The sequence below is a fragment of the Stegostoma tigrinum genome, chromosome 18 (genome assembly GCF_030684315.1).
Source record: "Stegostoma tigrinum isolate sSteTig4 chromosome 18, sSteTig4.hap1, whole genome shotgun sequence".
Classification (NCBI taxonomy): domain Eukaryota; kingdom Metazoa; phylum Chordata; class Chondrichthyes; order Orectolobiformes; family Stegostomatidae; genus Stegostoma; species Stegostoma tigrinum.
Genome location: NC_081371.1, coordinates 50,975,054 through 50,987,784, shown reverse-complemented (window position 1 = coordinate 50,987,784; position 12,731 = coordinate 50,975,054). Strand labels below are relative to the sequence as shown.

Genomic DNA, 12,731 nt, shown 5'->3' with positions numbered 1-12,731 from the left:
CACATTCTCCCTGTGTCTGTGTGGGTTTCCTCCAGGTGCTCCGGTTTCCTGCCACAGTCCAAAGATGTGCAGGCTTGGTGGATCGGCCATGCTAAATAGTGTTCAGGGGTGTATGGGTTACAGGGGGATGGGTCTGGGTGGGATGCTTCAAGGAGCAGTGTGAACTTGTTGGGCCGAGGGGCCTGTTTCCACACTGTAGGGAATCTAGAAGAGTCTCAGTTGATAGAGTTTTAAAAATTGGACTGTAGCAGTTTGATAATGTGATAGATGTGCACCACAGCAGCCAAGGAGAGAAGAGAATAATTTTCAATGTTTTCAGACAGTTGATGTGTTACCTTGAAATACTGGAAGCTGAAGGGTCCCCTTCGGTGCTTGTGGTAATAATACACAGCCACTGCAAAAGCAGCTGTTACCAGGATGCAGGCAAAGAAAATTCCCACTCCTGCGCCTGTGTGAACAGCATAAGGTTTAACCTAATAGAAAGCAGACAGGAAGGAGTTAGATTTCCATTGAGTGAACAGTAACATTAACTTTGATTAAGACCACTGTACAAATCTTAGTCCCAGGATGTGTCAACAGATAAGGTTCGCCACAAAAAGAAACATTTGACCAGATCATCCAAGCATTGACCATTGTGGTGTGTTTATAAGGAATCACTCGCAGGAGGGGTTTAGAGTGGGAATTTTAACATGCAAGGCTGAAGGAAGCTGAGTGTGATAATAGGTGAACCCATTACCGGTACAATGAAAGTTGATGCGCATTCTGCATGAGATTCTAAGGCTCAACAACAGTATGGGGGAATCCCACTACTGACCAACTATGGAAGCTTTCAAACAAGGGAGCAGTGGCAGGTAGAGTGGAAAATGGAAAGTGTGGCTTCAGGTGAGAAAAGAAAATAGACATTTTGTGTGTGTGGTTCCCTTATCAGTTTTTCCTGAACTGCAGATCAGTCGTGATTTTGAGTGAGAATGAAAGTCTAAAACCGCCTGTTCAACTGCAATATAAAAGAAATGAGCGTTTGAAGATACAACTGTTACATAAATAGTCTGAATACACATAGAAATAGATATACTAACTGCTTCTTCCCTGCTGTTATCAAACTTTTGAATGGATGTCTCAAATGTTAATTCTGAGTTCTCTCTGTCTGCAGATGTAACACTGTATTCTACAACAACAAAGTGTGGAGCTGGATGAACACAGCAGGCCAAGCAGCATCTCAGGAGCACAAAAGCTGACATTTCGGGCCTAGACCCTTCATCAGAGAGGGGGATGGGGAGAGGGTACTGAAATAAATAGGGAGAGAGGGGGAGGCGGACCAAAGATGGAGAGAAAAGAAGACAGGTGGAGAGGAGAGTATAGGTGGGGAGGTAGGGAGGGGATAGGTCAATCCAGGGAAGACGGACAGGTCAAGGAGGTGGGATGAGGTTAGTAGGTAGGAAATGGAGGTGCGGCTTGAGGTGGGAGGAAGGGATGGGTGAGAGGAAGAACAGGTTAGGGAGGCAGAGACAGGCTTGGCTGGTTTGGGGATGCAGTGGGTGGAGAGGATGAGCTGGGCTGGTTGTGTGATGCAGTGGGGGGAGGGGACGAACTGGGCTTGTTTTGGGATTCGGTGGGGGAAGGGGAGATTTTGAAGCTGGTGAAGTCCACATTGATACCATTGGGCTGCAGGGTTCCCAAGCGGAATATGAGTTGCTGTTCCTGCAACCTTCGGGTGGCATCATTGTGGCACTGCAGGAGGCTCATGATGGACATGTCGTCTGAGGAATGGGAGGGGGAGTTGAAATGGTTCGCGACTGGTGCAGTTGTTTATTGCGAACCGAGCGGAGGTGTTCTGCAAAGCGGTCCCCAAGCCTCCGCTTGGTTTCCCCAATGTAGAGGTAGCCACACCGGGTACAATGGATACAGTGTACCACATTGGCAGATGTGCAGGTGAACCTCTGCTTAATATGGAAAGTCATCTTGGGGCCTGGGATGGGGGTGAGGGAGGAGGTGTGGGGGCAAGTGTAGCAATTCCTGCGGTTGCAGGGGAAGGTGCCGGATGTGGTGGGGTTGGAGGGGAGTGTGGAGCAAACAAGGGAGTCACGGAGAGAGTGGTCTCTCCGGAAAGCAGACAACGGTGGGGATGGAAAAAGGTCTTGGGTGGTGGGGTTGGATTGTAGATGGCGGAAATGTCGGAGGATGGTGCATTGTATCGGTTGGTTGGTGGGGTGGTGTGTGAGAACGAGGGGGATCCTCTTCGGGTGGTTGTGGCGGGGGCGGGGTGTGAGGGATGTGTTGCGGGAAATGCGGGAGACGTGGTCAAGGGCGTTCTCGACCACTGTGGGGGGAAAGTTGCGGTCCTAGAAGAACGTGGACATCTGGGATGTGCGGGAGTGGAATGCCTCATCCTGGGAGCAGATGCAGCGGAGGTGGAGGAATTGGGAATAGGGGATGGAATTTTTGCAGGAGGGTGGGTGGGACGAGGTGTATTCTAGGTAGCTGTGCGAGTCGGTGGGCTTGAAATGGACATCAGTTACAAGCTGGTTGCCTGACATGGAGACTGAGAGGTCCAGGAAGGTGAGGGATGTGCTGGAGATGGCCCAGGTGAACTTGAGGTTGGGGTGGAAGGTGTTGATGAAGTGTATGAACTGTTTGAGCTCCTCTGGGGAGCAAGAGGCGGCGCCGATACAGTCATCAATGTAACAGAGGAAGAGGTGGGGTTTGGGGCCTGTGTAGGTGCGGAAGAGGGACTGTTCCACCTAACCTACAAAGAGGCAGGCATAGCTGGGGCCTATGCGGGTGCCCATGGCCACCTCCTTTGTCTGTAGGAAGTGGGAGGAATCGAAAGAGAAGTTGTTGAGGGTGAGGACGAGTTCGGCTAGGCGGATGAGGGTGTCGGTGGAGGGGGACTGGTCGGGCCTGCGGGACAGGAAGAAGCGGAGGGCCTTGAGGCCATCTGCATGCGGAATACAGGTGTATAGGGACTGGATGTCCATGGTGAAAATGAGGTGTTGGGGGCCAGGGAATTGGAAGTTCTGGAGGAGGTGGAGGGCGTGGGTGGTGTCACGGACGTAGGTGGGGAGTTCCTGGACCAAAGGGGAGAAAAGCGAGTCCAGATAGGTGGAGATGAGTTCGGTGGAGCAGGAACAGGCTGAGACAATGGGTCGACAAGGGCAGGCAGGTTTGTGGGTTTTGGGGAGGAGATAGAAACGGGCCGTGCGGGGTTGGGGAAGGATAAGGTTGGAGGCTGTGGGTGGGAGGTCCCCTGAGATGATGAGGTCATGGATGGTGTTGGAGATGATGGTTTGGTGCTTGGGGGTGGGGTCATGATCGAGTGGGCGGTAGGAGGTGGTGTCGGAGAGTTGGTGTTTGGCCTCGGCGATGTAGAGGTCAGTGCGCCATACTACCACTGCGCTACCCTTGTCTGCGGGTTTGATGGTGAGGTTGGGGTTGGAGCGGAGGGCTGCCTGTTCTGCGGGGGAGAGGTTGGAGTGGGTGTAAGGGGTGGAGAGGTTGAGGCGGTTAATGTCTCGACAGCAGTTGGAGATGAAGAGGTCAAGGGAGGGTAGGAGGCCTGGGGGTGGTGTCCAGGAGGAGGACTTGTGTTGGAAGCGGGTGAAGGGGTCAGTGGAGGGAGGGTTGGGCTCCCGGTTGAAGAAGTAAGCGTGGAGGCGAAGGCGGCGGAAAAGAAGCTCTATATCCAAACGCGACTGGTATTTGTTGATGTGTGGTTGTAGGGGGACAAAGGTGAGCCCCTTGCTCAAGGCACCAGCCCAATGGTATCAATGTGGACTTCACCAGCTTCAAAATCTCCCCTTCCCCCACCGAATCCCAAAACAAGCCCAGTTTGTCCCCTCCCCCCACTGCATCACACAACCAGCCCAGCTCATCCCCTCCCCCACTGCATCCCCAAACCAGCCAAGCCTGTCTCTGCCTCCCTAAACTGTTCTTCCTCTCACCCATCCCTTCCTCCCACCTCAAGCCGCACCTCCATCTCCTACCTACTAACCTCATCCCACCTCCTTGACCTGACCGTCTTCCCTGACTGACCTATCCCCTCCCTACCTCCCCACCTATACTCTCTCCACCTATCTTCTTTTCTTTCCATCTTCGGTCCGCCTCCCCCTCTCTCCCTATTTATTCCAGAACCCTCACCCCATCCCCCTCTCTGATGAAGGGTCTAGGCCCGAAATGTCAGCTTTTGTGCTCCTGAGATGCTGCTGGGCCTGCTGTGTTCATCCAGCTCCACACTTTGTTATCTTGGATTCTCCAGCATCTGCAGTTCCCATTATCACTGTATTCTACACCCTGTTTTGTTGCTCTGATGCACTTTGTAAGGATCTGCCTGTATTGCACACAAAAAAACACTTTTTGCTCTTTTTTGGTTCATAGAATCCCTACAGTATGGAAGTCGGCTATTTGGCCCATCAAGTCCTCACTGACCCTCTGAAGAGCATCCCGCCCCTGTGACCCTGCATTTCCTATGGCTAATCCACCTAGCCTACACATTGCTGCACACTAGGAAATTTAGAATGGCAAATCCACCTAACCTGAACATCTTTGGAAGAAACCGGAGAACCCAGCAGAAACCCACAAAGACCCAGGGAGAATGTGCAAACTCTTCACAGACAGCCAACCAAGGCTGGAATTGGACCCAGGTCCCTGGAGCTGTGAGGCACCGTGCCACCCCAATTTATATGTGACAACAATAAAATCAATCCAGTAATAACTTGAGTTCCTTGCTGAAAAAGGACACATGATTGAAGGTTTTTGCCTTGCACTCATCACGATATTTTGCAAGAGTGCAAATTCAAGGAGAGTCCCAACATATTTACGACATGACATGACAGTGCTGATTGGTTAGCCCCCATGCAGTTTAAATGTTGGCTTTCCCTACAAATTTATGTTCTTGCAAAATGTCCTGTTGAACACAAGATGAAAAGCTTTTGACAAAATGTGTCTCTTTCTCTGCATACGCAAATATAACTTTGAAGTTCTTGCCCTCACTGAAGCATGGGACTGCATACATAAATTTTAAGACTGTTCTTATTTGTGTTCTGCTATTACCGTTGTACTCCAATTTAGAACTTAGCAACCACGAAGATGGGAACTGCACTTTCCACATCATTAACCCACAGGTTGTTGTAAAGATTCATTTTTACATGTTTCTAATCAAAGCTGCTCAGTTTATGATATGAAAGCCCACCAGAAGTTATCATTGCTGTGACTCGAGAGTCCTTCAGCTAGAATTCAAAACCACCTCAACTCTCTTTGAAGGAATGATGAATCTCCCCAGCTACAACAGCTGAAGTAAAAATTAAACTCATATTAAAAGCAGAATTATTTCAGCTCACTCCAAAAATTACATTCCAGCTCACAACAATGTTTGTTATTCATATGCCAGATTGGTTTGTTTCCTGAAATATTAATGATTTTGCCACAATTTCATGCCACAGTAAAACTATCTATTTGAAACTACACCAAAGCTTCCCAAATACAACAGGATTATTTCTCCATCAAAGAGGTTGGAGGATTGTGTGAATTTTGTGTGTGGGATCATCCCAGTCACCGTATGGTATCTTGAACTTTGTAAACAGAGGTCTTGAGTATAAAAATAAGAGGGATGTATATTTGAAACCGTATAAAGCTCTGGTTAAACCACAACTAGGGCATTGTGTCCAGCTCAGGTCACCAGATTTTGCAAGGATGTGAGGGTGCAGATGCAAGTCACCAGAATAGCTTCAGGGATGAGGCATTATAGGGGCATGGTTGGATTGGTGAAGCTCTCTTTGAAGTAGAGGAGGTTAAAAGGAGATTTGATGGTGGGGTATAAGATGATCCCATAAGCGAAAGAACGCTCCTTCGGTGAATTGATGGTACAAAGTGCAGGGAAAACAGATTTAAATTTCTGGGCTAGAGCTTTCTTCCAATAGCTGGGGGAATCCCCTGAGCTTCAAATCAAACACCACTGTGGGTATACCAACATCACATGGACAGCAGTGATTCAAGGAAGGGCCTTACTACTCTTTTCTCAAGGACAATAGGGGTTGGGCAATAAAACAAGAATCTTCCCTACAGCGCATGAATGAACGCAAAATACTTTTCATTCTAATTCATGTGAAATGCTTCGTTGCAATGTTACTAAGTTGTATACTCGCTTACTGGTTCAAGGGGTGCTTGCAAAGGCTTATCAATAGCATGAATGATCCCGTTTGATGCAACGATGTCCCAGGCAACAATTGGCCGATCATTCACCAACTTTCCAATCTGCTGACTGAACTCAGGGCTCGGAGGGAGGGGAGTTCTCGCTGTCGTTATGAGCAGGGTGTGACCAATTGTACTGCGAATGAGGGTTCCATTCTCCATTTTGTGGTATATGTAGCTACTGAGATTAGAAAAGTGGTATTCAATATCCCGTCCAGATAATGTCTGTGAATAAAAACAATACTTGTTAGTGTTTAACCAACTTTGCTCCCCCACCCTCTTTTATATTATGGTAGGCACTTTAATATCTGCTTTGTTAGTCCAATTGTAATGCCAGCATGCTAACAGTCTGAATTAATAAGTGGACAGTTAAAATTCTAACCCACAGCAGTTTGAGAATTTACATTCAGTCTGAAACAAATTCTCGTCATGCAATACCATTGTCAGTTTAAAAAAAAAGGCAGACTTTTTTTAAAAAGATGCCACTGTTTCATTGATGTCCCTTGAGAGAGGGAAACCCAATGTTACTGTGTGGTCCAGCCTATGTGACTCCAGTTCCAAACTAACATGGCTGACTCTTAGCCACCCAGGTGACTCAAACACGGACTGGGTACACTGGGATCAATAATAAATGCAAGGTCGTCTCTGTTGGTCCAAAACAAATCTTGAAAAATGTATGTCAAAATTCATAGCGACTTGTGGTAAAAATTTGAGCGGTGGAGGTTTCTGGTGAATAGCACATATGCAGTAGACCATCTGCGAGGAGTTCCTAATTCAATTTCTTGGAGAGCTGAACTGCTAGTGTCACAGACAATGAATGGAAAACCTGAATATTCAGCCTGGAAGCCTGAATTAAGAGGGCACGTATCCCACATGGCAGCACAGAGACTGTAGAGTAGGATGACAGCGTGGTCTTAAAGATAGGCTAGCCAAGGAGGAATGGTAAATTCTGTAAGTTGACTGGGGTTAGACTGGGGTGGATTGTCTATTACTCCTTGCATACGGGAGTCAGAGGGACTAGGCAGGAATTTAGTGTAGGTCGGAACCATAATGCTGAGATGAACTCGAGAGGAAAGCAATGGCAGACTGCTCAAAGTGGGAGGAAGCTCAAAGGAAATACCTGAGCAGGAAGTGGCCCAAATACTGTGCAAAGTTAGTTTCGGGTCTGGGATCTGAAGGGCAAAATTGTTGGGGGGTGGGTGCATAACGAGTTAGGTAAGCCCCCAATAAGGTAAGGCTACAGCAACAGCTGGCTGTATGGAACAAGTGAAAGGGAGATAATTTGAAAAAGCTTAAACAGAAAGAATAGCTAATACAAAGAAAATAATCGAGCAAATGTGGGCCAAACTCCAAGAGCAGGAACAGAAGAATCAGGAGAATTTGCTGCACATGTTTCAGGCCCAGGGAGAGAAGCCCATGAAGGGGAACAATGTGTCATCTGGGATCATGTTGTAGCATGAAAAGTCGTGACTGAGTTAGTCGAGAAATTGAGTCATTTGCAGACAATGGTTACAGCTCTCTGCCAAGTGAAACAAGAGTGATGGTCCAGTGCTCAAGGCCAATCAAAGTGTAAGTGTGAGGTTGATAGATTAAAACCCCACCATGTGGTTCTGAAAGGGCTAATGTACACCTTTCGGGTCGAGGGTCATGAGCAGAAGGGACATAGAGGAGGAAGCATGTTGGTGTGCTTCAAATCACAAAGGATGGGGAAAGTACACCTCCCTTCCCGGAGGAACCCTTACTCTCCAGAACCCCCCAGCACCCCCAACCTGGCTTCCCCTTCTGGCACTAATGAACAGACTAGTCACCAAGATAAGAAAGGGGCTGCCAATGTCACCTACACTGTCCCATTCACCTGTGGCACAACTGGCAGAGATAGCGGAAAAATTCCCTGCCTGCCAACCCACCTCGGACTCCTGTGAATTCTATCACTAGTCCCACCAACAGAGAATTGTGCACAGGCTGGATGACACCAAGAAAATCAAGTTGATGTTAATGTACTTCAGCCCGTAGTCTACTTTGCTTTGTCCCACCATCAAAATGTGGGTAGAGGGCTACCTGAGGACATGAAGATTGTGGTTGGTTACAATAGAGGGGACTCCATGGACAGGATAATCAAGTACCAGCAAAAGGAAGGGAAAACCCTACCACATTCCCCAGGTACCAGGTAATCTTTACTGCTGGCTTCAGGTAGCTCGACAGAACCCAGCTCACACTACAGGATAGAGCCAACTGGACTAGGACCCTAAGCTCACATACCATCAGAGTGGCAAGTGCCGTGATAATTTTGACCTCGCCAGATTTACACATGGAATTGTGGGTGCTCCAGAGAAAGGCCTGTGCATTGGAAATGGACGTCTAGGAGTTAGGAACCAAGCCAAGCCCAGCAAGGCTGGAAAGGTGAAACTGCCCTGGACAGTTCCCAACAAAGGGTGAAATGGAAATGCGGAGGTGCAGCTACAGAGCTGTACTGTCCCCATACACACCACCAGGGCAAGGTTGGGACCAATTGTCACAGGCGAGGTGCTACAACTGTGATCAGATTGGCTCTTGTGCCAGGGAGTGACCTGAAAAGCTAAAGCAGACATTGGTGCCAAGAAATTTATTAGTATCCTACCCAGGAAGAACGCAGGAAAAAGGAGATTATTTTGAAAGATGAAACTGTTGGACTTAAAAAGACCTCTAAAAATTGAGATTTTCCATTTTTAAATTCAACTAATATTGACCCAATTATGAAGCAGGACTGATGGCTGAACAAACAATTCCTTTTGCCTACATACGTACTTGTTCTTTTTGGAGTCACAATGCTAACAGTTTGCATTATATGTCTCTTGTATCTTGTTAGACATAACACTGACATTGAACACTGTAAAAGCCATGACAGAGCGCGAGTGAGGCAGAATGAAATCATTCTGTAAAGGCTATTTCACCTTCTGTAATTGGCTAATAAAGCTCAATTAGCTCTCATAAATCTCTCATTTTGCACAGGATATCATATAGACAATTTCTCAGTCCATCTAATAGTGACCACTGTCAATTTAAAAAACCCATCTTCTTCACCTATGTTCTTTCGGAAAGGAAATCTTCCAACCTCACCTGATCTGGCCTACGTGATACACCAGACCCGTCAGCAATGTGGCTGACTTGTAACTGCGTCTGGGCAAAAAGGGCTATGCTGACCTATACTGGCTTAGACAGCGACACCCATATCCCGTGTACAAGTCCAAAGACGTTACAACTTCTGTAAAATGAGTTGCTGAATTGACACTAATGACATTGAGGTGGTGTAGGAACAAGATATTCTTTGAGCAATTACTGCCATGTGTTGGCTAGTTCTGAGTTGCAGCCATCCGTTTGCTGTGATTCACTGAGAAAAGCTACTTTTCAGTCAGTGGAGACATATCTTTGATCTCATCAAGTCTGGATTTGTCCTCAGGTTGGAGTTATTACAGTAACAGGAAAGCCTTTCTTGTTACCATGATGTAATATGAGGTGAAGGCTGGGTAGATTGTGTAAGAGCAATAACCTGAGTAATAGTATATATGGGTTATGTTAACTCTTAGGCATATTCACAGCTGCGAACAAATGGTAAGTAGAACACATAAACCTTGCCAGTCTGATAACTGTCTGAACTGCCTCTGACTCTACAATACTCCATGCAATGGCTGTGTAATATCTCAGAATGAGCAACACTTTAGATTAATTCAGCAGGTCTGGCAGCATCTGTGAAGGAAAAAACAGAGTAAATGTTTTAGGTCCTGTGACCCTTCCTCAGAAGTGGAGTGCAACAAATGGAGTCACCTGGAAATTTGTGATAATGGGAACTGCAGATGCTGGAGAATCCAAGATAACAAAGTGTGAGGCTGGATGAACACAGCAGGCCAAGCAGCATCCCAGGAGCACAAAAGCTGACGTTTCAGGCCTAGACCCTTCATCAGAGAGGGGGATGGGGTGAGGGTTCTGGAATAAATAGGGAGAGTAGGGGAGGCGGACCGAAGATGGAGAGAAAAGAAGATAGGTGGAGAGGAGAGTATAGGTGGGGAGGTAGGGAGGGGATAGGTCAGTCCAGGGAAGACGGACAGGTCAAGGAGGTGGGATGAGGTTAGTAGGAAAGAAATGGAGGTGCGGCTTGGGGTGGGAGGAAGGGATGGGTGAGAGGAAGAACAGGTTAGGGAGGCAGAGACAGGTTGGACTGGTTTTGGGATGCAGTGGGTGGAGGGGAAGAGCTGGGCTGGTTGTGTGGTGCAGTGGGGGGAGGGGTTGAGCTGGGCTGGTTTTGGAATGCAATAGGAGAGGAGGAGATTTTGAAGCTGGTGAAGTCCACATTGATACCAATGGGCTGCAGGGTTCCGCTTGGGAACCCTGCAGCCCAATGGTATCAATGTGGACTTCACCAGCTTCAAAATCTCCCCTTCCCCCACCGCATCCCAAAACCAGCCCAGTTCGTCGCCTCCCCCCACTGCACCACACAACCAGCCCAGCTCTTCCCCTCTACCCACTGCATCCCAAAACCAGTCCAACCTGTCTCTGCCTCCCTAACCTGTTCTTCCTCTCACCCATCCCTTCCTCCCACCCCAAGCCGCACCTCCATCTCCTACCTACTAACCTCATCCCACCTCCTTGACCTGTCCGTCTTCCCTGGACTGACCTATCCCCTCCCTACCTCCCCACCTATACTCTCCTCTCCACCTATCTTCTTTTCTCTCCATCTTCGGTCCGCCTCCCCCTCTCTCCCTATTTATTCCAGAACCCTCACCCCATCCCCCTCTCTGATGAAGGGTCTAGGCCCGAAACATCAGCTTTTGTGCTCCTGAGATGCTGCTGGGCCTGTTGTGTTCATCCAGCCTCACATTTTATCACGTGGAAATTTGCTTTTTCTTTCTTTCTTGGGAGATGCTGGAGAATTCTTAGGGAAATCATGTAACTGGCTGAAAATAGCTGTTGATATGTGGTTCCTCAGGGGGTTCTATCCCATTTGCAATCCCCAAGTGTCTTAAGGCATTTTGAATGTTCTCACCCAAACATGTTTGGATGCCTTAGTCAAATGTCAGCGTGGGAATATTACAACCTTCTTCAGCCCAGAAAAATGCAGTACTTTTTGAATGCCATTATTGGCAGCATCAAAATTGACATCAATGAAAATTTATGTTGGCTTTGTTTTTTGGTCAGTATATTATATCTGTGGATGTAACCTCAGTATTCAAATCAACGCTGTTGCAATATGTATCAATCAATACTTGAATGGTTAAAACTGCCTGGATTCTGCTAAATTCACAAGTGGAACCAAAAAATATTTTTATAAAGTCAGACGTTTACCATATTTTCATAGAATCCAGAGTTCACGGGGACAAACAGAGTGCCTCTGACTGACAGATCTGTGAGGACTTCCACAAACCTTCTGCCATTCTCTGTGGTGTTTGCATAATTGAGAAGTTTCTGGAAATAGGAAAACGACACTTTAGCCACAATCTCCAGTCTCCAGCTTATCAGCTTTAGACCATTTCAAACTTTATGTACAACTGAAGTGTTCAATAATTGCCTCCAACTGCAGTATGGTGACTGGCGATTATCGAACAGTGCAATTGCCTTGAATCCTTCAACTATATTTGTCAAGAAGGTGTAAAGTATATAACTTTATATTGCTAGTATGTAATTTTCTTTTTAATGAAGGATCAGAAACTGAAAGCATTTTAGTTAAAGCAAGAGATTCTACAATTTTATATTTAACACTGATACATTTTCATCTCATCATGGTTAGATCTCTTACTGTCAGTAAACATCATAGCATCATGCAAAACAGAGTGAGGTTAATCACTCCACCTGATCTATGCTGGCCCTGTCATTCAATCATTCCTACTTGCTTGTCCTACAGGTCAGCATGTTTTTCTTTGAGAGTATATATCTGATTCCCTTTTGAAGGATTATCATGTCACAGTAAGTTCAGTGTCTGCAAGTTAGGCATTGACGATGTAATAATAGTGACTGTGCTTCACAAAGAAAAGGAAGAATGAGCTTCCAATTATATGGTGTCTTGCACAACCATAGGTCAACCCAAAGTGATTCAATGAAATGCTTTGGAAAAGTTTGTTCAGGTTGTGACTTAGGGAGATACCGATCATTGGCTATAAAGCATAATGTGGCATCCTTAAAGTCTAGAAAAATGCAAGTGCCTTCTGTCCTTAGCTGTTCTGTCCACTAAATTTGTTTGGCTCAGTTTGATTCAATTCTTATCTCTGAGTCCCATGATTCTAGATCCAAGTCACATTGGCTGTGCAGGGCATTGGTTAGGCCACTTTTAGAATACTGCATTTAATTCTGGTCTCTCTGCTTTTGGAAGGATGTTGTTGAACTTCAAAGGGTTCAGACAAGATTTATAAGGATATTGCCAGGGTTGGAGGATTTGAACTATAGGGAGAGGCTGAATAGACTGGAGCTACTTTCCCTGTAGTGTTGGAGGCTGAGGGGTGATCTTGTAGAGGTTTATAAAATCATGAGGGGCATGGACAGGGTGAATAGCCAAGGTCTCTTTCTCAGGGTAGGGGATCCAA

The 12,731-nt window shown here is 46.7% G+C and overlaps 1 protein-coding gene across 5 annotated transcripts in view; it reads right to left on the bottom strand.

Annotated features, from left to right (window-relative positions):
- The window catches only part of stab2 (stabilin 2), a 181,108-nt gene that overhangs the window by 7,042 nt on the left and 161,335 nt on the right, over window positions 1-12,731 (bottom strand). For all 5 annotated transcript variants that reach the window (XM_048549535.2, XM_048549536.2, XM_059652530.1 and 2 more), the window contains 3 exons: window positions 11,500-11,619; window positions 6,142-6,408; window positions 336-473 (listed from right to left, as the gene is read on the bottom strand). In XM_048549535.2, coding sequence (XP_048405492.1) covers window positions 336-473; window positions 6,142-6,408; window positions 11,500-11,619 — 525 coding nt within the window. The remainder of the gene's footprint in view (window positions 1-335; window positions 474-6,141; window positions 6,409-11,499; window positions 11,620-12,731) is intronic.